This window comes from Peromyscus maniculatus, chromosome 2 (genome assembly GCF_049852395.1).
Source record: "Peromyscus maniculatus bairdii isolate BWxNUB_F1_BW_parent chromosome 2, HU_Pman_BW_mat_3.1, whole genome shotgun sequence".
Lineage (NCBI taxonomy): Eukaryota > Metazoa > Chordata > Mammalia > Rodentia > Cricetidae > Peromyscus > Peromyscus maniculatus.
The window spans coordinates 120,437,073-120,459,883 of NC_134853.1; the positions used below are offsets into that span (position 1 = coordinate 120,437,073).

General features: G+C 39.0%; 1 protein-coding gene across 7 annotated transcripts in view; it reads right to left on the minus strand.

Annotated features, from left to right (window-relative positions):
- Positions 1–22,811, minus strand: part of Itgb3bp (integrin subunit beta 3 binding protein) — a 129,365-nt gene that overhangs the window by 25,161 nt on the left and 81,393 nt on the right. For 6 of the 7 annotated variants that reach the window (XM_076564562.1, XM_076564561.1, XM_042271458.2 and 3 more), the window contains exons 2-4: positions 21,888–21,930; positions 9,313–9,448; positions 5,919–5,985 (exon numbers count right to left, since the gene is read on the minus strand). In XM_076564562.1, the coding sequence (XP_076420677.1) occupies positions 5,919–5,985; positions 9,313–9,412 (167 nt within the window). In that variant the 5' untranslated portion in view covers positions 9,413–9,448; positions 21,888–21,930. Of the gene's footprint in view, positions 1–5,918; positions 5,986–9,312; positions 9,449–15,825; positions 15,974–21,887; positions 21,931–22,811 lie in introns of all 7 variants that reach the window. The other variant, XM_076564563.1, reaches the window with a different exon arrangement.

Consider the following 22,811-nt stretch of genomic DNA (forward strand, 5'->3'; position numbering starts at 1 on the left):
CAGGTTACATTCTAATTTTGAGATCTCCTCACCATCTAATAATGTATATCAAGTATAACAGCAATGTAAGGTCACAACTATACTCTTCTAGTTGCTTTATTAAAAGGAATAAAAAGAAATAGTTAAAATTTAATAACATTATTTAGCTCAAAATATTCGAAGTATTATTACGTAAACATGTAATTAATATAAAAATTTCTGAGATATATTTATATTTTTCAAGTCTGTATTTACACTGAAACATCTCATTCAGAATAGCCACATTTCAAATGCTTTTTAGCTACATGACTGTTTCAGACAGCACAAATCTGTAGCATTGACTTTATAAGGACCCAGAGAATTTATTTAAAAGCTTTTCAAGATTATATCAGTGTTGACACATTAAAATTTGTTATTAAAGATGAATGATAGGTTAGTTTCCACACACAGCCCACAGTATGTTTAGAGTAAGTAGGACACATGCAATAATAGCAGGAAGGGCTGTGGACATGACGGCATACGCCAAAAGATGAAGGTTATTAGAGGACAGGAGTTAGGGACGATATTTTCTTTAAAAATTTTACTGTATTAATATGAATTTCAATTTGAAGTCATCTATCTTGTGGCCTATTTGCTTCATACTGAAATCTCAGTTTGAGATGGTAGCCCAAATCCTAAAGGAATGGGGACTTTCAGGTCTATGTGGACATGTGGCCAAGGACTGAATGTGGCCAACACAAAATCATAAACTGACATCAAACATGAGTTGTCTTTTTGAATTTTTTTGCAATTTTTATTTTGTAATAATTACACAGTTCTCAAATGTGAACTTTGTAAATACAATGTTATATCATAATACCAAAAGGATAAACAAGTCTAAGGGCCCTCTGAATGCAAAGTGCAGACAGGTACACTACCTTAGTAAAGGGACATCTGTGGTCTTATTTCTTGTTGCTTTTTTCCTGGGAAAATACTGCCGTGCCACACCTCAAAGAAGTGATACTCCTTCTTGTTGACCTTCAGGGAGTGGTGTGGGTAGGGTTGAGCCCTGAGGTCTGCTATCTTAAAAACTATAAGGGTCTCCTCACAAGAGTCAGATGTGCACAAGGCTTCCAGGAACTACACAATGTAATATCCCCAAAAGGACCTAGTACCTTTCCCAAATTAAGCTAGCAATTGAGGAGCTCTGGGTTCAAGTGAGCAAGGCAACTCTGCCCCTACCCCAATATCTATATAGTGGAGAGCAACCAAGATGCCCAATGCCAACCTTTGGCCTCTGCATGCATGCAAGTATGAACATGTATGCATACATACAACATACATATAAAAATTTAAGTTGCTGACATCTTAGAAATAATATCTGTAAACAGCTTATCAGTGGGAACTCTTGTTTGTAGCTATAAAACACCTTCCCCCGCCCCCTGAACTTGTGGTGGTTGTTCTTGCCTGTCAACTTGACTACATCTGGAATTAACTAAAACTCAAATGGCTGGGCACACTCTTTTCTTAATTAAGTAATTTGAAGTGAAAGACCCACTTCTAATCCAGATCTTTGAGGTGAGAGGAGCCACCTTTGGTCTGGGCCACACCTTCTGCCGATGTACAGATGTGGAAAAAGGAAGCTGGCTCTCTTTGTCAGCTTGTTCCAATTCTCCCTGGCAAGCCCATCCCTTCCCTGACATTAGAGCCTACTTCTTTAGGATTCCAGTGGGTACTGAAGACCACCTGAGACATCCAGCCTTGTGGACTGGGTAACTATTGGACCTTATGTTGGTAGACAGCTGGACCACAACCTTAGCCATTCTAATAACCCATATACATACATACATACATACATACATACACATATACAGTATGTATATAACTCCAGAGAATGGAGCTATGTAAGAATATGGCAGTTCTTCAATAAAGAAGTGATTATGAAATTATGAAAAAGATCCTTCTACAAAATGAAGTTTCAGGTCAATGAGATGGCTCAGGGGTTAAAGGTGCTTGCTGCCCAGCTTAATGACCTGAATTTGATCCCTGAACCCACATGTCAGGAGAGATGGACTTTTGCAAGTTGTACTCTGACCTCTGTGTGGAGGGCTATGCACACATGCACATACATACACACACACACACACACACACACACACACACACACACACACGCACGCACGCATGTACACACACATCACACCACACCATACCGCACAGTATAATACAAATATTAAGATAAAAAAGCTTCAAAATAGTCCAGCTTATCATCCCACATTTTCAGTTGGTACTTTGACATCTCAAGGTCATAACAGCTGTTCTACATTTTTGTTTAAGATATTTACTTTTTAAAAAAGATTTACTTATTGATTATGTATACAGTGTTCTGTCTGCATGTGTGCCTGCACGCCAGAAGAGGGAATCAGATCTCATTAGAGATGGTTGTGAGTGGCCATGCTCAGGACCTCTGGAAGAGCAGTCAATGCTCTTCATTTCAAGGCCATCTCTCCAGCCTAAGATATTTACTCTCTTAGCTTCCACACTCAGGCCTGGAATCCATTTGGAGTTGATTTTGTCTTTAGTGTGAGGTAAGGTTCAGATCCAGTTTCCCCATATTATCAGCCCTGTCTTTGTAGAGAATTACCAGTCATTTAGACAGAACACCTCTACTGGGAAGAAAAACAGCCAAACACAAACTTCTATAAAACATCTTAATCCTTAATTCTAATGCTTAGATTCCTGAACATCTTTTAAACACGTTCTTTCTATCTGAGCAGATTAACTCTGAGGATATTCTAGGAAATTACTGATGAAAATTCTCATAAGAAAATGGTATTCTGGGCTTCTGAGATGGCTCAGTGGGCAAAGATGCCTGCTACCAAGCCTGGCAACTTGAGTTCAGTCCTCAGGAGCCGCATGGTAGGACACAATGGATTCCATCAAATTGTCTTCTGACCTGCCCATGTACTTACTCCCTTGCCCTCCCAAATACATGAAATGTAATCAAATTTAAAAGAAAATGGCATTCTTATTATATATCAGTTTCTCTTGAAATTAACTTCCACCTTTATGACTTACCATCACATAGTGAATTTTAAAATGTGTAGAGTGGGGCTGGAGAGGTGGCTCAGGAGTTAAGAGCACTTGCTGCTCTTGCAGAGGACCCGGGTTCAGTCCCCAGCACTCACATGGTAGCTCACAATTGCATGTGACTCCAGTTCTAGGGAATGTGACACCCTCTCCTGACCTCCTCGGGCATCAGGAACACGTGTGGTAAATATACATACATGCAGGTAAAACACTCATACACATAAAATAAAATAAACAAATCTTTAAAAAAACTTAAAATGTGGATAATATAGGTTTAACAGTGAATCTACAATGATTCCAAAATACCAAAGCCTGATGAACATTCTGGAAACAGGCACCCTGAATTTCTTTTTTCCATGCCTGTCTTGACTACATGATATTCGCACAAAGAAAAAAACAATGAGGGAATATTGCTACAATATTTTAAGATAATTTAGAACTAATCCATAAAAGTGTTCCACTTAATTTGAGACTTAAAGAAAAAACAATAGTGGTTTTCTAAAACAGGAAGAGAAATCTTTAAAAAAATTAAAAACGTATCTCAGATAAGAATGAAAAAATTTAAAGTGGAAAAAATAATTTTAAAATGAATTATTTTTATGTATTTCAAAGTATATCCACTTAAATTCAATAATTTTAACACTAAATGGTGTGGTTTTCAGAAACAAATGTTGACAGAAATTAATGAAATGAATTAATGAAATTCTGGCCTCCACTCTTACAGTGAACTTCTATACCTAAAGACAAAACATTTACCATACACATAAAATAAAAATAGATTAATCTTTAAAAAATATTGACAAAAAAGAAAAGAAAAAGTAAAGAGCAAAACACTTGGCTGGGTCGGTGACATGGCTCAGGGGATAAAGGGGTCTGCGGACAAGCCCAAGGGCTTGAGTTCAATCCCTGAGACCACATGATGGAAGGAGAGCACTGAGTCCTGGGGGCTATCCCGTGACCTTGACAGCACACTGTGGCAAATGCTTTCCCTTAACACACATACACACTCACACGCACACACAATAAATAAATAAATGTAATAAAGAATTTTAAAGAGCAACACTTTATAAATACAGCATTGGTGGGGTATGGAAGCAAAGAACATGAACACATTTGATGGCAGGGAGAACGTGGCTAGGGAAGAGAACCCATAAAGCAAGTAAAGAGGTGCTGTCCGAGATGCTAAGCAAGGCTTCCCAGAGGACTTCTTCTTCACTACAGTGTTCTAACCAGCACTCAGTAAGCAGTGCTAGTCACTTATGAAACAAATGACATCTGATCTGATATAAAGTGAAGTTTGGACACACTTAGAGCTCATGGTCTTACGTTGTAAGTTAATATATCCTCCTCAATTTAGAAATGAGTTATGTTGAAAACTGCAGATTCTAACACTATTAGAATGGAAACTGTGAGTTTTGTTGTGGGATATTTTGATTGCACTCTGACATTCCCAAGACTGCCAATAAAGTTGACCTTGACTCAGAGAGCAGTGCTAGCTACTAGCTGACCAAATTAGCCATAGAGGTTGGAGGAGTAAGGACATAGAGAGTCACAGGAAATAGTAGGGAGGGGCTTAGAGAGATATTTGGCCATTTTGGATAGAGGAAGGAGAGAAAAGGAGGTCACTGGTCATTTCTCCACCACTTCTCTGATCAATCAGTTTCTTACCTAGATATCCGATTCCTGAATTTTTATTAATAAAGGATAATTAGACAAATGATTCAGAGTTCCATATAAATGACTTAGAAAACATTGCAATGTAACAAATTTCTAAACTGAGGAGGATATATTAACTTACAACATAACACCATGAGCTCTAAGTGGGTCGAAACATCACCTTATATCCTATGGTACAGCTCACAGAAATCACTTCGTAAATGAGATGAACATATATAAGCCACTTTGAAAATTCAACTCCCCTGACTAATTCAATCATTCCAGGGTGGCATATTTAAATATTATTTCCAGGACACACAGGATTTCTGCAAAATATACTTTCATTCAAAGGCACTGGTGGCAGGCCAATGTGAATATGGTTGGGAGTGGGCTTGTAACCTGGGCTGCTTAGAGCCCTCCTTACAGCACCGCACCATGCTTGCTGTATTCTCCCTTTCTCTCCATGTGGCTGTTAAATGGAGGTGCTGGGGGATGTCTTTCTGGACGCTGTGAATATGTGTTGCTCCCATTCCTAATAAATAAAGCTACACTGGCCTATGGCAGGGCAGGATGGAGCCTGGTGAGAAAATCCAGAGCGACAATGAGAGGAGAAAGGAGAGGAAGGGGAGACGCTGAACCGCTGTCTAAGGAGCAACATGTAATGGGACGCAAGAAAAGCCAGGGAACACGTGGCGATACATAGATGAACAGTTATGGGTTGAGTTAGGATGTAAGAGCTAGCTAGTAAGAAGCTTGAGCCACAGGCCATATAATTTGCAGTTAGTAATTAAGCCTCCGAGTGATTATTTTGTAAGTGGCTGCAGGACCGCAGGGCGGGGCGAGACCATGGGACAGCAGGGTCGAATGGGACCAGAGAAACTTATGGCTACATGGAGGTATTCTTAGTCTGACCCCAAATTGGTCTATAGTCTATACACACCACCCCAGACCTAGGCTCGAGTAATATTAAAATTAAAGTATTATACACGCCCACAACATAAGCACTGTAAGACACCACAAATACTTTCCTTAACAACAAAGAGTTAAAAAAAAGAAAATCATATAAAATAAATAAATGTATAGATCGAATAATCCAGCCCAGTTATAAAGTACTTATTTACAAAAATAAATGATTTTTCTTAAATTGTCACTTTAAAGAAAGTCAAGCTTTTCCTGAATAATATTCAGTGACAGTAACTTCAACACCAAGCTTACTCATCACTGTCTTTGGCTGTGGACTCCTTGCTTGTAGGTGAGCTGAGGTTATTCAGTTTTTTCTTTCCTATATGAGTGAAACAAAGAAAAGAACACAACGTTAAAGAGACAACTGGCCCAATTTTAATCGACTGAATTGCCAAATTTTAGCTCCCTGTAAATCAGCACTTGGAAGACAGAACTGGCAGGACAGAGGCTAGGCTGAGGTGCATCGCCTGATAGCGCTTAGAAAGCAAGCACACAACAGAGAAGACTTTAGACTGCTGACGTTAAACAGGAAGTAGAGGGGAAAACAAAAGGGAAGTAAGAGAGAAAAAAGCATCCCATTTTGTTTTTTCATTTTCTTTCTTAAAAAAAAAATCTTGACCAAAAGTTAATTTCCTGAATTTTGTACTACACTGCGTATACTCAGTAAAGCTCCAAAATAAAATATTAAAATTGCTTCCTTAACTTGTGATTCATTTTCACATTTTAGCCCTAGAAGCCAGTGGCAGCCTAGATTATTTTACTAGTATTTTTAGCAGGTGTCCAATGCCTTTCTAAATATTTTTATTATTGCATAATAATTAACCATATATTAGCCAATATGTGGATCAACAAAAATCTTGGTTTTCTTAGGTCTTTAGATACTTTTCACTTGCTAAATAGGACTTTAAATATCTCCCAAAATAACATTTTTCAGTTGATAGTTCTCTCTTCATTTCATTCTACTTAAAAAGTAAACACAATATATGCCTGGCTTGGTGGGGCACACCTTTAATCCCAGCACTTGGGAGGCAGAGGCAGGTGGATGGATGAGTTCAAGGCCAGCCTGGGCTACAGAGCGAGTTACAGGTAACCAGGGCTACACAGAGAAACCCTGTCTAGAAAAGTCTAAAAAAACAAAAACAAAAAATACTAACCAAAAAGGAACCCAGTATATATTAAAGGAGTATGGAACCACACTGGCATTTTTCTTTCTAGGTTACACACACGTTTTAACAATTGTGTCCTTGACTTTTTTTAAGTGCAGCTTTCCAAAACACTGATTATAAGTGTACTATCACTGAATCTGTACTGCATTCCGAGCTGTATTTGAAGTTTCTGATGGACCAGGAACTAACAAAAAAGCTTTCCGTGGCTAAGACTTGAGAGCACAAGCAACGGCAGCGACGACCATGGTTCACACACGGCACTCGTTAGGGCCAGCCACTGTTTTAAACAAGGCACCAAAATAATGAACCTAAGCTGGGCATGGGGGTGCATGCCTGGAATCCCAGCACTTCGGAGGTGGAGGCAGGAGGACCACAAATTCAAAGTCAGCAAGGGCTGGGCATGACGAAAACAAGAGCTGCTAAAACACGGGAAGAAAAATGGGTACGTACGTGACGGATGAATGGCTTCTAAAATCCCAGCAAGGGTTTGGGTTTCCAGGGTCCGGAAGGGGGCTCAGTGGGTAAAAGTGCTTGTCACACCACCCTGAGGATCTGAGTTCAATCCCGGGAGTCCATGCAAAAGTAGGTGTGGTGGTGCACATGTGTAACCCCAGGACCCCCAGAGGAGACAGGAGGCAGAGAGAGGAGACTCACTCCGAAGCTCCCACGCCAGCTAGCTCGGAGAACACAGCCCAGCAGCAGAAACAAGTGCAACAAGGTGAAAGGCGAGAATTTATGCTCAAAAGCTGCCCTCTGACCTCCACATTCCAACTGTGAGACTTGAACATGCAAAATCTAAGTATAAGGGTTTGGGGTTTATTATCAAGTATAATGAGAAGCAAGTAGAAATAAAATGTTATTTAAATTTCTCATTAGAGTTTGAACAATATTTTAAAAGGGGGAAATAGTAAAGGAGGTCGTGACTTCACCTGAATTTTAAATTACTTTATAAGTTATATTTTCTAACTTGGAACTTATGATATCTGATAATGATTAGGCTTTCTTATTTCTAAAGCATGCAGAAGATTTATTAGGACTGGGAGTATGATTACAAATGACATGATCTAATTCAGGACCTTAAAGTTTTATATGTGATATGTGTGTATGAATATATGTATATACATACATTCATAGATGTGTGTATATATGTATATATATACTCATACACACATATCTACCAGAGTAAATTAAACCTACATGTCCACTTTAATTAATAACTAGAGTGAAACAGTAATCACCACATAAGTCAAAAATTAGAATATTGCCAGCACCTCAGAGACCCCTGCAGTTTGACTTTTTAAAAAAGAGCATACTTAGTACCTATAATGTGATAATTACCCATATAAATGTCAAGTGAGATCATGTGACCAATCTTTTTATGAGCAAAAGGAATGTTCCCTTAAGTCCATATTTAATTTCAATATGGAAATTGAGTATGTATCAATTTAAAATCTATTGAGATTTTCATACAGAGATATGCAATCTCTAAGCTATTATTTTTTAATTAAAAAATATATCAGGTATATAAAACTATAGAACTTGAGAGAAATATATAGATTTTCATAAATTTTCTGAAAACAAATATAATATTAATAGCTTTAGGATAAAAGCATTTGATTAAACTAAAATCAAAGACACTCAAAAACAATATCTTATGTGTTTATTTAAATAAAGTAGGTAAAATGAGACCAATTTCTTCATAGATTCTAGTACATGTCTAACATCCAATAAATGTTAAACAATAAAATATGAATTTGGCTAGTCATAGCATATCTAAAATACATTTTATTAAATTTGAGCATATTTAAAATTTTATATTATAGAAAGTGACATGTCACTGATTCATGACCTTTTACAATATAAAAAAATTAAGCATATGAATTTGAGACTTGTGCCTTTAAATGTAGATCTTAGCAGTAAACTACTAGCGAACAACAAATATGTATGGTCAGAATTAAATGAAGAATATTTTAAAAATAATGATTTTATATAAAAATTAGGTTCTTCTATATGGACAAGTTTTATAGCTGAAATACAATAAGTAAACTATATAAACATATACTAAATGTGGGTAAAGCTAAATGAACAATATGGATAAAAATAACATTTAGAAGTGCCCCTCTTAAACTGCAGCATGGCAGTCCCTGAGTTCTGTGCCCTTTAATTTATGCACATGATGGATAGCTTGTTAAGGGCATATCTACCCATTATAATTGATAGTAGCTGAAGGCAGTCAGGCCATAATTTCTATTTAATGGATGGCATAGGAAGGGAACAGCAGTAGCATTTTAAAATAAGTGCCTACAAAGTTTACATTTATGTCCAAAGTAACATTTACATTCTAGCCTTTTCTATGTTGAATTCCTTGAGAAGAGAGAAAAACCAGCTGCAACAAGAGCTATATATTACTAAATCAAAATCTTGATTTAACCAATAACTAGAAGAATCTTACCATAAGTGGAAAAGAATGTTCAACTAACCATTTGATGGTCCTTTTCCGCGCTCATGTTCTTTGGGGGTTGAGGGAGAAGAAAATGGGCTCATTTGATAAGTTCCAGTTGTTGGAGAATAAGCTGTCATACTTTTCTTCCTTCTGGTTTTTGAAGGACTAAATGACTAGAAATAAATAATAATTTGGAAGAGAAGTACTTACATTTAGTTACAGATCTTTGAAAATACCTTAAGTAACTTAGGAAAATGCAAATTAATACCACTTTTCTTGCTCTTTCTTTCAGATTTTGAATGTATTCATCACTTTCAAAGTGAACATTATTCCTCTCAAATGAGGTAGATATTTCAGAGCCCTACAATAATTAAGGCATCTCAATTTGATATTTATGAAAATTCAACATGAAACCTTACTAACTGCTGATATGTGTCCCAACAGTTTTAGACATGACAGACTAGGAAACTCTTAGGGGTGCTTGTTACTAAGGCCCACAGGAAGTTCTAGGAAAGCTCAGTGCTCTCCTCAGCCTACCCACACCATTCTGTCAGTGTTCTGTGTAGACAAATTTCTAAACAGTCTTACTAAATAAGAAACACAGAGCCAAATACAGGGGTGCAAGCTGTAGAGATCAGAACAATAGCCGCCAAGTAACCTTAGCTCACCACCATGCCATAGCTTCCCAAGAGAGCCCCTTCCTGTCTAACCTGTGCCTTTATTGCCTTCCTGTTCTGCCTTCTCATTGGCTCTAAGCCCAGCCACATCATTTCCTCATCACTGCTTGTCTATACAGACCTCCAGGTCTCTATGGTTGGTACTGGGATTAAAGGTGTGTGTCACCATGCTTGGCTGTGCCCTTGAACACACAGAGACTCTGCCTGCCATATGATCGGATTAAGGGCGTGTGCTACCACCACCTGACCTTTGTTTATGGCTGACTATGACCTCTGATCTCCAGGCAAAGTTTATTTATTAATATACAAATAAAATATCACCACAGTTCTACCTTAAGGATAATCAAATCAGTGTCCAGACAACCCCGTCTGCCACCACTCATGCCCTGGCTGCACACAGCTCCCTGCAGCTTTCTCCTGAGTCTTCTTCTAAGCAGGATGTATTTTGGTAATATTTTACATTTTTGCCTAACCCATCAGAATTTGTTCCTGAAAATATGATTTATCTTTGTAAGCTAGAGAACAAAAACACGTATAAGAAATGAATGACTTAAAAAGAAAGTAGGCCATCCTACTCTACTCAATATACTCATGTGTTCACCAGTTCATTTATGAACACCTACAATTTCCATTAGGAGATTCTGTACACATGGGTCTCAAATCAGGCTATGATCTTAGCTTGGAATGTTATCTCTCATCTTCACCAAGGCTATTCTTGCTTTAGTCTAGGTCTCCAACTCATCATCTACTTTCTCTAAATACCCACTATCACTCTACTGTTGTTCCTCTAAGCCTTGTTTTCCATGATGCTTACTGATCACTTAACTAATGTGTATAAAGAAACGTAATGAGGTGTTAGGAAGATAAATCAGCACAAGACTTGAGTTCAGAGCTCCAGAATCCGAATAGAGCCAGATGAAATAAAACCCATCTGTAATCCCAGTACTCTTATGGCATGATGGTAGATTGTGACAGGAGAATCCCACAAGCATGAGGACCTATGTTCAGATTCCCATAGCCCACATAAAGCCAGACCTGACAGCAGAAATCTGCAATTCTAGTTTTTCTACAGCAAGATGGGAGGCAGAGACAGGAGAGCCTCTGTGGGTCAGCCAGTCTGGCAAACAGTCACCAACAAGGGAATCGGTCTCAAACAAGGTAGAATGTTGTAGAATATTAATTTAACTATGTAAACGTGTGTGGCATTTATGCTTTATTTGTTTAACTATGTAAAGATGTGTTGCATTTGTTTTACTGTGCCTGCCTAAGTAAAACACCTGATTGGTCTAATAAAAAGCTACACAATATAGGGACAGGTGGGGCTGGCGGGCAGAGAGAATAAGGAAGAGGAAGCCAGGCTTGAGAGAAGAGAGAACAATGGAGAAAGAAAGGGAGATGCCTGGGGCCAGCTAGGCAGGCAGCTGCCAGCCAGCCCAGACATGGAGTGGGACATACAGTATTAAAAAATGGTAAAAAGCCCTGAGACAAAATGTAGATGCAGAGAAACAGGGCAATTTAAGTTATAAGAGCTAGCGGGACAAGCATAAGCTAAGGCCGAGCATTCATAACTAACAGTAAGTCCCCGTGTCATGATTTGGGGGCTGTTTGGTGGCCCAAAAGAAAGCCTGCTGCAGTGGAAGGTGAAAACCAATACCCAAAATTGTCCCCTGATTTCTACACTTGTATTGTGGCATGTATGCATGCACATACATACAGACATACATACATACAGACAGCAGACAGACAGACAGACAGACACACACACACAAACACACACAGAGACAGAGACAGAGACAGAGAGACAGAGAGGACTTTAAAAAAAGATAAATTGTTATGGCCTCAGAGTGTCTGCTAGAAGTTATACAAGCCAGAGATGAGGTTTTTAAGTTAGTATATATGTTAGAGAAATTCAGAATGAAAGGAACCATCAAAGTGGACTACAGTAATTGTTCCAGAAAGATTTTTGTGAGCAGGAAAGATGGGGCTGAAATAAGAGAAAAGGCATAAAAGGGAGTTGGGAATGTAGCTCAGTTGGCAAAATGCCGGCCTACCATACACAAAGCCCTGGTTCTAGTCCCTAGCAATGAATAAACTGGGCATGATGGTGAATGCCTATAAATCTCAGCAATTGGGAGGTGGAGGCAAAGGATCAAATGTTCAAGGACATCCTTGGTTACACCGTGAATAGGAGGCCATCTTGAGAATCACAAAATCCTATCTCAAAAAGGAAATAAAAAAGGCACAAGAATCTGAAATCAAGAGTATTGAGTACACAGGATGAACCCCGAGAATAAAGGAAAGGTCCTAAGGCTCAGATACTGTCAAAGCTGTGGAACAACTTGAGCTTGGGAGCTGTCTTCAAATAGTTACATAAATCTCTATGGTCAGCTGTCCTTTAATATACCCAGGGCTGTGTCACCTTTAAAAGTAACCTTGGTATTTGTTTTAGAAACTATGGGACCAAAAATTTTTATAGTTAACATTTTAAATGATATATATTTGTTTGGGTGGAACAAAAGACATTTCTTTCCTATATCCACAATAGCCAAAATTGTAAGCAGTATCTTTTGAAAAAATATCCAACACTTGTACCATTATAGTTATATATCTAGTACAATCCTTCCTGTAGGATGAAAGGGTTTTAAGTCTCTTTATCAGGTAGTTACCATTACCTCTTCATATTGAGTTTTCACCTGTTTATATGTATTCAGTCATAAACTATGACATTTACCCAGGCCCTATTCAACTTCTCCAAGAATTTACTGCCTAGAATGATTTCACTGTGTGTGTACAAGGAATGAAAGTTACTACCCTATTGTACGTTTATGTCCATCTGTTTTCCTATTTTCACCAAAATTTTTTTTATCCAATTGCCAAATGTCTAAACATTGCAACTGTAGATAATATATTTCCTCTTGAAAACAATTCTATAGCTTTCAGGAAAACTCTCTCTCTCTGAGTGTGGGTGAGTGCATGTGTGTGTGAGTGAGTGTGTGTGTGTGTGTGTGTGTGTGTGTGTGTTTCATACCAAGAATTTCCTTCTCTCCTCTTCCCTCTTCTTGGTCACTTTATTCCTTCGAAGGAAAACCGTTTCTAACCACCACACACAGAGAGAAACCCACACTCATCCTCTGCCTGCTCTCTCACGAAAACTCCCTTCAGCAATCACACATCTTAATATACTGGCATATTGTGTGCACAGACTTCCCTAAATGCTCCTTTTCCTCAGTTTTACCATGGTCCTCTGACTTTTAAACTGTCGAGATTCAGCAAAAGCAGGCCTAGGATCCTAAGAACTAAGATCCTAAGATCCACTCTGCCACCTCCAAGCTCCGAGGGACTTACACATCACCTCTGCTAACGGGAAGAGATTAAGAGAGGCTGAGTTACTAATTACGAGGTCAGCAAGGAAGAGTGCCATTTATTGATCCTCTTGGGGGAAAAACCCAAAAGGTGAGAGGATTAGAGTCAGCTGGAAAAGGCAAAGGATTCAGGATGCAAACTAAATGCAGTAGATGCTACACCCACTTCTACAATAATTTATGTCTGCTTAGGATATTTCTGGACACCTTAGAAATATTTACCGCTACCATTACACAAAGAAAGACTGTGTTCTAAAATTTAGTCTGTTATCAGCCCTATTGCTACTACTGTACTTTTTGTTAAAAGGTCAAACCTTTTCTCTTAGCAAAACTAAAATTTGAGCATAGATCTTTCTGCTAAAAAAAAATCAATGTTCTCTCTCTAATTTCCAATAGATAAGGCATTTGCCTTTGATAATCATGAATTGTAGCCTGCTTTGTCTCCTTGTTTAAAGCGTGGTCAACCAAAAAGGTGCCTGCATTCTATTGATTTTGTACCTCTTATAAACAGTCTAGAAAGTACTAACTAAGGATTCTTTTACAGTGAAATATGGGATATAAAATTATTATGAACTATTAGCTGCTATCACCAGGCTACATAAAACAGGTATTCTAGGTATCCAGATAACCAGAAAAGAGCAGCTGAAGGAAAGTCTGTTTTTAGTCTCTTTTTCCTTTTAAAACAGGGTCTTGCTAACCCAGGTTGGTCTTGAACTCATGATCACTCCTCAGCTTCGTCAGTGCTGGGATTACAAGTGTGTCACCATGCCTGGGTGGATACTTATTAATAAGTTTACTCTGGTTGATAAGGTTATTGGAATGTCCCACCTATGATATAATTGTGGCATACTACCAGGACTAGTTTGGAACTTATATTAGGAAACTCTGAAAACCACGAATTGTGTTAGGTGATTTTCATTTTGGATCTACTGTTCATGAGTTGCCTCAATTATCACTCTTACTGGTCCTAGAGACGCTGAGGTTTTGTTGTTGCTTTTACAGTGCCTGCAGGGAACAGAAGGCCTTTGCACTTATCTAGTAATCTTATAGGGGCCCGAGGGAAAGACTAGGAACACACATGCACCCACAGGGAGGGGTGGGCATGGTGGCATACCCCTTTAATCCACGCACTGGGGAGGCAGGGGGAAGTACATTTCTAGGAATCTGAGGCCAGCCTGGTCTACATAGTAAGTTTCAGGACAGCCAAGTGAGACCCTGTCTCAGTGTGTGTGTGTGTGTGTGTGTGTGTGTGTGTGTGTGTGTGTGTGTGTGTGTGAGAGAGAGAGAGAGAGAGAGAATGTGTGTGTGTGTGTGAGAGAGAGAGAGAGAGAATGTGTGTGTGTATGTGTGTGTGTGTGTGTGTGTGAGAGAGAGAGAGAGAAAGAGAGAGAGAGAATGTGTGTGTGTGTGTGTGTGTGAGAGAGAGAGAGAGAATGTGTGTGTGTATGTGTGTGTGTGTGTGTGTGTGTGTGTGTGTGTGTGTGTGAGAGAGAGAGAGAGAGAGAGAATGTGTGTGTGTGTTTGTGTGTGTGTGTGTGTGTGTGTGTGTGTGACCAATATATTAGGTTTATGGTAACAGAAACATTCTATCACTTGATAAGGCGTTTGACCCACAGGGTATATACACTGTTAAAAAAAAATTAAATGTGTACCCAAGACCTACAAATTTAATTATAAATAAACTTAACCTTAAAAATTTTTAAGAAAAACAAAGCTTTGGCTGAAGAAGCCAGTACATTATATTTATTTATTTATTCTTTTTTTTTTTTTAATTTATTTTGTTTGTGAAACAGAATCTCACTTTGTAGCACAGGCCAGACTGGAACTCACTACACAGCTCAGGCCATTTCCAACTCCCAGAAATCCTCTTTGCTTCAGCCTCCAAGTGCTGGGATGAGAACAGGCACTACCATGCCTGGCTAGATACGTTTCTTCTACATTTGCATTAAGTAGTCTTCTGCAACTTATTTTTTACATTTATTTATTCAGTTTGTGTGTATAACTTTCAGAATCATAGTTCTCCTTCCTCTATTTAGAGTCCAGACAGGGAGCGTAATTTACAAGCCTTAGCTACAAGCACCTTTACCTGCTGAGCCGTCTTGCTGGCCCATCTTCTGCAATTTTACAGAAACTAGACGACCATCTTTAATTTAAAGGCATTCCCAGCACCAAAAAGAATATATACCACTGCACTATTACTATCTCACATGATAATCCTCAGGAAGGTTTTTAAAATGAAATATGTTCATGGTTATTTCTAATCATACTTTGATAGATCTTTTTATTTTTTTCAGAATGTCATTTGTTCCATTCAGTACATTGTTTATTTACTGAAGTATGATTTACATAAACTGCACAGATCTTAGTTTGACTTGATGAGCTCCGACAGTAGATACTGATGTGCCTCTACCTGAGCTACACATGCTCATCACACGTGTCCTTGTGCGCCTTCTTTTTAGTGTAACTCCCAGCCCAAAGGCTACCACCTCTAACTCCAAAAACCACACATACCTGCTGCCTCTTGAGCTTCAATTATATGAAGCATACACTGTGGTGGTGTCTTTCTGTATGCTGTGAATATGACTTGCTCCGATTGGTTGATAAATAAAGCTGCACTGGCCTGTGGTAGGGCAGGATAAGGTTAGGCGGTACATTCGAACTGGAGCGAGAGAAGAAAGGAGAATTGGGGAGATGCTTGGAGTTGCCACCAGGAGAAACAAGATGTGAAAGTACCAGTAAGCCATGAAGCCACTTGGCAGTGCACAGATTAATAGAAATGGGCTGAGTTAAGTTATAAGAGCTAGCTAGCCAGAAGCCTGAGCCATTAGGCCATAGAGTTTGTAATTAATATAAGCCTCTGAGTGATTATTTTATAAGTGGCTGCAGGACCACGGGTCTGAGAGATTCATCCAGACCCGGCTGGGTAGGACCAGAGAAACTTCTGGCTACAATATAACCTGTTTATTTGGCTTCTTCTGTGTAACATGTTTTTGAGATCATCTATGTTGCTGTATATGTTAGTAGTGTGCTCTGTTTCATTGTTGGGTAGTATTCCTTTGTTTAATCAGGTTGTAATTTGCTTTTTCCATTTTCTTCTTTATGGACATGTGAGTTGTTTCCAGTTTGAGAATGTTAGGAATTAAGTTGCTAAGGACACTTTTCTACATGGCATTTTGTATATCTGTAATTTTTACTTCTTTGGGAGCATTTAAGGATGGATTGCTAGGTTACAGGATGGATATGGGCTTAGCTTTAAGTATATAAAATTAGAGTTTGAGAGCTTCCCAAAATGTGTGCATCACTTTCACTTTCATCAGTATTTTAGCTCCAACTCTCCCCATTTTCACCAGGCTCTGTTTGTTTACTTGCTTCCCTTGCCATGCCTGTTAGAGAAACACAACATTCTGATTTGTTGTCCTTCGCTATCAATTCTAGCTGGGGGAATAGTCATATCCCTTTGTGACTTTATACCCTTTCCCTGATAATCAGTGTCTGTGAACTTTTCATATGCTAATTATCTATTTAAACACTTTTTTGTTAAGTGTTTTGATGAACCAGCTTGACTCCATTTTAAGACTAAAAGTCACCTTGTTACAAGGTCAAAACCCATTATTCAGGATACACAAATAAGGAACTTCCCTTTAGCATTCAGGAGGGTGGAATTTGGCAGGGAATTAGCATAGGGAGCATATCAAGGTCAAGGTCTGCAAGCAAGGCAACAGTTACCCAAAACGGGGGCCAGGGACCTACAGGTCCCCCTTTTATTAAAAAATGAGCTTCTGACTTGGGTTGCGTGGGACGTCAGCAGGTCACCTTACCTGTCATGGAGACGCCTGCCCAGGCCACACAGGTGCTCTGTCTTAGGTTGGTGAGTGCCCCTCAGGCATTACCCGTCCCTGAATACTCATTATCATACAGGCTCATGAATATTCTTAATAAGTTTACTGGCTGGAGAGATGGCCCAGTGGTTAAGAGCACATATTGCTCTTGCAGAGGACCTACATTTAGTTCCCTGCACCCACAATGGGCAGCACACAATGAGTTATACCTCCAGCTCACAGAGGGAACTGTGGCTTCTGCCCTTTAAGGGCACTTTCGATCACATGTACATACCCCCACATATATACATATAATTAAAAAGAAAGTAAATCTTTTGTAGGGGGCAGGTTTTGACACAGGGTTTCTCTGTGTAGCTTTGGTGCCTGTCCTGGATCTTGCTCTATAGACAGGCTGGCCTTGAATTCACAGAGATGTGCCTGGCTCTGACTCCCGAGTGCTGGGATTAAAGACATGCACCACCACCACCAGGCTCAAGTAAATCTTTTTAAATTTTTTTTCCATATGGAATCAGTTTATTAAAGATTTTTTACATTGAAAGAACACAATATTTGGAAATGTTTAATAAATTTAGACAACTATTAAAGATAACATAAGCCAAAATTTTCAAGAGAATAAAGAGTCAAGCAATATTTAAGCCATTATACCAAAGGGGAAATAGCCACAGTACATGGAAAGAGTCCTTCAAGGCAGGGTGCTGGGGACTCACACAACGGTTCTGTCGCTAGGCACTTTCGCTATTGTGCTCACATCATCTGTCTGACTTGAGTTTCTCCCCTTATCTAGCATGGTGAATAAAGTGGGATGGATAGAGAGGGAGGAGGCAGCTAGCAATGCCATGGGCCTCAGCTAGGACACACGGCATCACTCTCTCTTCTAGCTTGGTGAGGAGAAGAGCTGAAGACAAAGGAATCCAACTGTGTCATTCAAACACAAGAGACGGTCTGTGGAAAAATCTCCCCAGAACCTGCACACTTTGGCTGAGGTTCCACTCCCATAAACTTTAGCTCTCTCTCTCTGTGTGTGTGTCTGTCTGTCTGTCTTGGACTGTAAAGTTATTTTCTCTTTTAGGAATATAATTTCTATGCCACAACAGAAAAGGTAAGCATAAAAACCAGGCTAATGGACTTAATCCTCAAGTCACTCCATCTTTCAAGAGGGAATCTCTTAGGTAGACTGGGGCAAGGATAGAGTGGGGAATTGTCCTGAACACTGAGTGTGACAGGTATAAGGGAGCTAGAGATGTACTATTGCCCCCTACCCTGGGCCACAGTGACATTATTTGTTCTTTGGGTAACATCTTGGTTTTGACTTTCTTCAGGAAGTCAAATGAACCTAATATATGAAAATGACGTACCCTGTATATTTAAATATTTTTAAATATAAATATTTAAAACTTGCATATGTTAATGAAAGGGCTTCATTCCTGTACTGTGTACTCAGATACACAAGCAATCATAGACAATCTGGCCACAGTGTGAGGTCAGCCAGCAAGCATACTTTTTCTTCTTGTCTTATTATCACAGAGAACAGGGACTTGAGACATATAATCGACTTAACTGCCACACTTTCTCCAATAAGAGGTGGCTTTTCTACCAGTGTCTTTGTGAAACTCTTCTTGTTTGAGAATGTTTCTTGAGAGCCTTTATTTTCATCTTTTATTATGTGTGTGTACATGTGTGTGTGTGGTGGGGGGCATGTATATGTAAAGGTCAGAGGGCAACTTCGTGGAGTTGGATTGAATTCCACAGATTGAACTCAGTTCATCGGGCTTGTTTGGCTAGCACCTTTGTATGTGGAACCATCTCACCAGCCCAAGACTTGGTTTTAGTAGGCAGGCAAAATGACATGGTCTCCTTCTACTGGGAGACTGGAAATGAGTATAAGTGGGAATGTGTTGGAGATAGGGTATAGCCTAGGCCAGGGCCAGCAGAACGACCTAGCAAGGAAGGCTGGGTTACATGTATCAAAGGATCCCTACTGCAAACCTCTAATTCTAGGAACACATCTTGCATCACATGCCAGAGTCATCCTTCACTATGAATCAGTTACAGCTGCCATGTACAATGATCGTGTGTATGTAAACAAAACGAAACAAAAAACAAAAAGCAAAACCCAACCTCTGAGTTGGTAAGCACAGGTTTTTAGAATGCTAGCTGAACACAAAGGAAATACCTGGTATAGCCAATCAACCATCGAATAAGCACACCTAGTGACAGTCCCCGAAGCAACCATCTGTGATGTTATCCAAATGAACGCATGAAAACGCTTAACCTTTCACAATTCTGGGCTTTTGGCTTCCAGAACGACCCATTAGTGAGGATTTTTTTTTACAATATTTGCAGCCAATGATCTTCCCTGCTGCAGAGATAAATGTGACAGCACAGGAGTTTCACAGAGAGCCAGGTTCATTTACATACGGTAACACTGCTGCGAACCTGCATCGCTGAGTCGAAACAGGACAGATGCAAGGGACACACTGAGGGATGGCCACGTGATCCCAGACTGAAGTCTAAGAAAGGGAGGATGGAAATGGCCATGAAGACTACCTACCAACTTTTACATAGACACATAAAAAATCATCCTAAGAAGGTCACAAGATTGGCCAAAAGGCCGAGGAAAATATAACTTCATGTTTATTGCTAGAAATTCCAAAATTAAGAGCATTTCAGATTTTCTGACTAGTGGTGCTCGATCCACTGACTTTGGAGAAGCAGAACAGATCTTAAGGAAATATGAATGAATGACCCTATGTTAACAGATTAAATAGTTTGGACAAAATGGACAAGTTCCTTAAGACATACAACCCACCCAGATTAAATCATGAACAACGAGAAATATGAACAAATCACGAGCAAGTAAAAAAACCAATTTAATATTCAAGATAGCTGGTTTAAAAGTACAGACCCAGGCCAAATATAACAACGTGTTCTTCTAACACAGGATATTTCTTGTGACACTGACCTAGCACATCCTCATATGAAGAAAAATAGAGATGGAAAGTCTGCCATGCTGACAATTGTGCCCATGAAGAGAATGGGTTCAAAATGGTCATTTTTTCCCCATTCAGATGCTGCTTCTAACTCCCAAAGAACAGCTCTGGGGCAGGAGGAACAGGATTCATTTCAAGCTGGACTACTCATCTACCAAAATGCCATTCTGACCAAAGAAACAGATGCAGAATTACAGTCACAGCTGCATTCTGCATACAACAAGTTGGATAATGGTACTCTAAATAGCTAATTACACCTTTAATGATGTTTTTAGTGCCACTGCAGTATTTTGCCACCTTTGTATAGTTTTTTTCAAAAAAAGCAACCAGGAGGGTTTTTAAATGATGGTATTCTGTTTTGTTAAAGCCAATGAGTCTTCCAAAAAGAACCTCCCCACCCACCCAAGACAGGGTTCCTCTTTGTAGCCCTGGCTGTCCGGGAACACCCTCTGTAGAACAGATTGGTCTCGAACTCAAGAGATCCACCTGCCCCTGCTGTCTGAAGGCTGGGATTAAAAGTGTGTGCCACCAAGCCGGGCGGTGGTGGCGCACGCCTTTAATCCCAGCACTCGGGTGGCAGAGCCAGGCGGATCGCTGTGAGTTCGAGGCCAGCCTGGGCTACCAAGTGAGCTCCAGGAAAGGCACAAAACTACGCAGAGAAACCCTGTCTCGAAAAACCAAAAAAAAAAAAAAAAAAAAAAAGTGTGTGCCACCATTTCTTGAAGTGGCAGTCTCATGGGATTTTGTAAAAGCCCATTTATTAACTAGCAATTTGCTTTAATTTACTTCCTTACCAATTATTTACATTAACATCAGAGAAATCATAAGTATGTCAGTCAGTGTTTGTATCTAAATGCATAGTTGGTATGGAAAGATTATTAGCTAACATGTGCTAACACGTTGGCACTGGGACTATTCTATGACTAGATTTAGAAAATTATACCAACAATACAATTGTATTTTTTTTTTTTTTTTGGTCTTTCCTGGAACTCACTTGGTAGCCCACCCTGGCATCGAACTCACAGAGATCCGCCTGCCTCTGCCTCCCAAGTGCTGGGATTAAAGGCGTGCGCCACCACCGCCCGGCCTACCATGATAAATTTTATTATACTGCCAGTACTCTATCATTTACTCTACACCAGCATAGCTAAGGCAAATTAGTACTTTTGATATGACAATGCCATTGCATTTTAATTACTTTAATAGATTACAATATAGATTAAAATACTATTATCCTAATGTATTTCTTATACATTAGAAACATTTATTCTTATATATATGAAATATATAAACATTCTCTATATATCTCTATATAGAGAGGTGGCAAACTTCTATAAACTGATTTCTACTAAATTATTTTTATAAAGATTACTGAATAATTTGTTTCTCACAAGTCTATCTCAAGCTGACCAGAAATCTGGCATGCTAGATTAGAAAAAGATTTTCTATTCGGACAACTCTGTATCAATAACAACTGTGTCATGTTTTTGATAAATGTTATACTTAGCAAGGTAAATCAATAAGCGAATGTTAAAAACACAATCACAATCATGTAATCACAACGCTCACTCTCTCCTTCTTCCCCTATCTGTCCCGCCCCTCCTCCCTCTCATGAAACACAGGTGACTATGCAGCCCAGGATTATCTTGAGCTCAGGGTACTTCTGCCTCTACCTAGCATGTGCGAGGATTATAGGCATGTGCTACTGCCAGGCTGCAATCACAATTCAAAAACTAATACTTACATTTTCTTCAAACTGATCATCCAGTTTCAGTGATCGTTTAACTCTGCAAATAAAATATTTAAAGAAATTTTAGATCTAACATGCTTTATTTTAGGCTGATATTTTAGGATAAAATAAAACTAATTGAGTCCAAATTATTTTTACCAACTAATTTTTATATTGCTTGTTAAAGCTAAATTCCACATAAAAAATAATTATGGTGATAAATTTGGATTTCTTAATGTTTTTATTTGATGTCTATTTCTAGTAGCATATTTTAACATGGGATCCTAACTAAACATTTAAATGGATCACTTCTTCATATATACAGCTTATATACAAGTACTACCATAAAATTTAAATATTAGTTTTATTCTTTTTTGGTGGTGGTACAGGTACTGAAATGAAGCCCCGTGCTTGCTAGGTAAGAGCCCTACCACTGAGCTATATCCCCAGACTAGCTTTTATTATAGAAAAATTTCAGTATAAAAATTAGTTATCTGCATAAAAATATTATGAGGAAAAATTATACATAACAGCAAAATAATCTAAATATCTTTGATAGAGACACTGAAAAATCTCCCATTTGCAGGAACAGAGTGCTAAGTGGTGCAGGTTATTTGTAAGGCAAGGCTTTGCACATTATCCTAGCATTGGACATGATTCAGAGCAAGCAGACTATGACTTAACAGGGGAACAGATGCTCCATGTCTTTATAAGTCCCCAATCCACAAGAAACTATTTTTTGCTTCCTTCACTGCACTGATTCAGGAACGTGCCAGGCTCTGTGTGTGTAAAATCTGTTCTGCTAAATGGGATGCCCAGCTGTTGGTGACAATGCTTAGAGAGGAAAGTTGAATATTTATAATACTTTATTCCGTACAGCTGCTTCTAAAGAGCAGTCATCAACATTTTATTGATTGCAAACTGAATACGCAAAGGAGA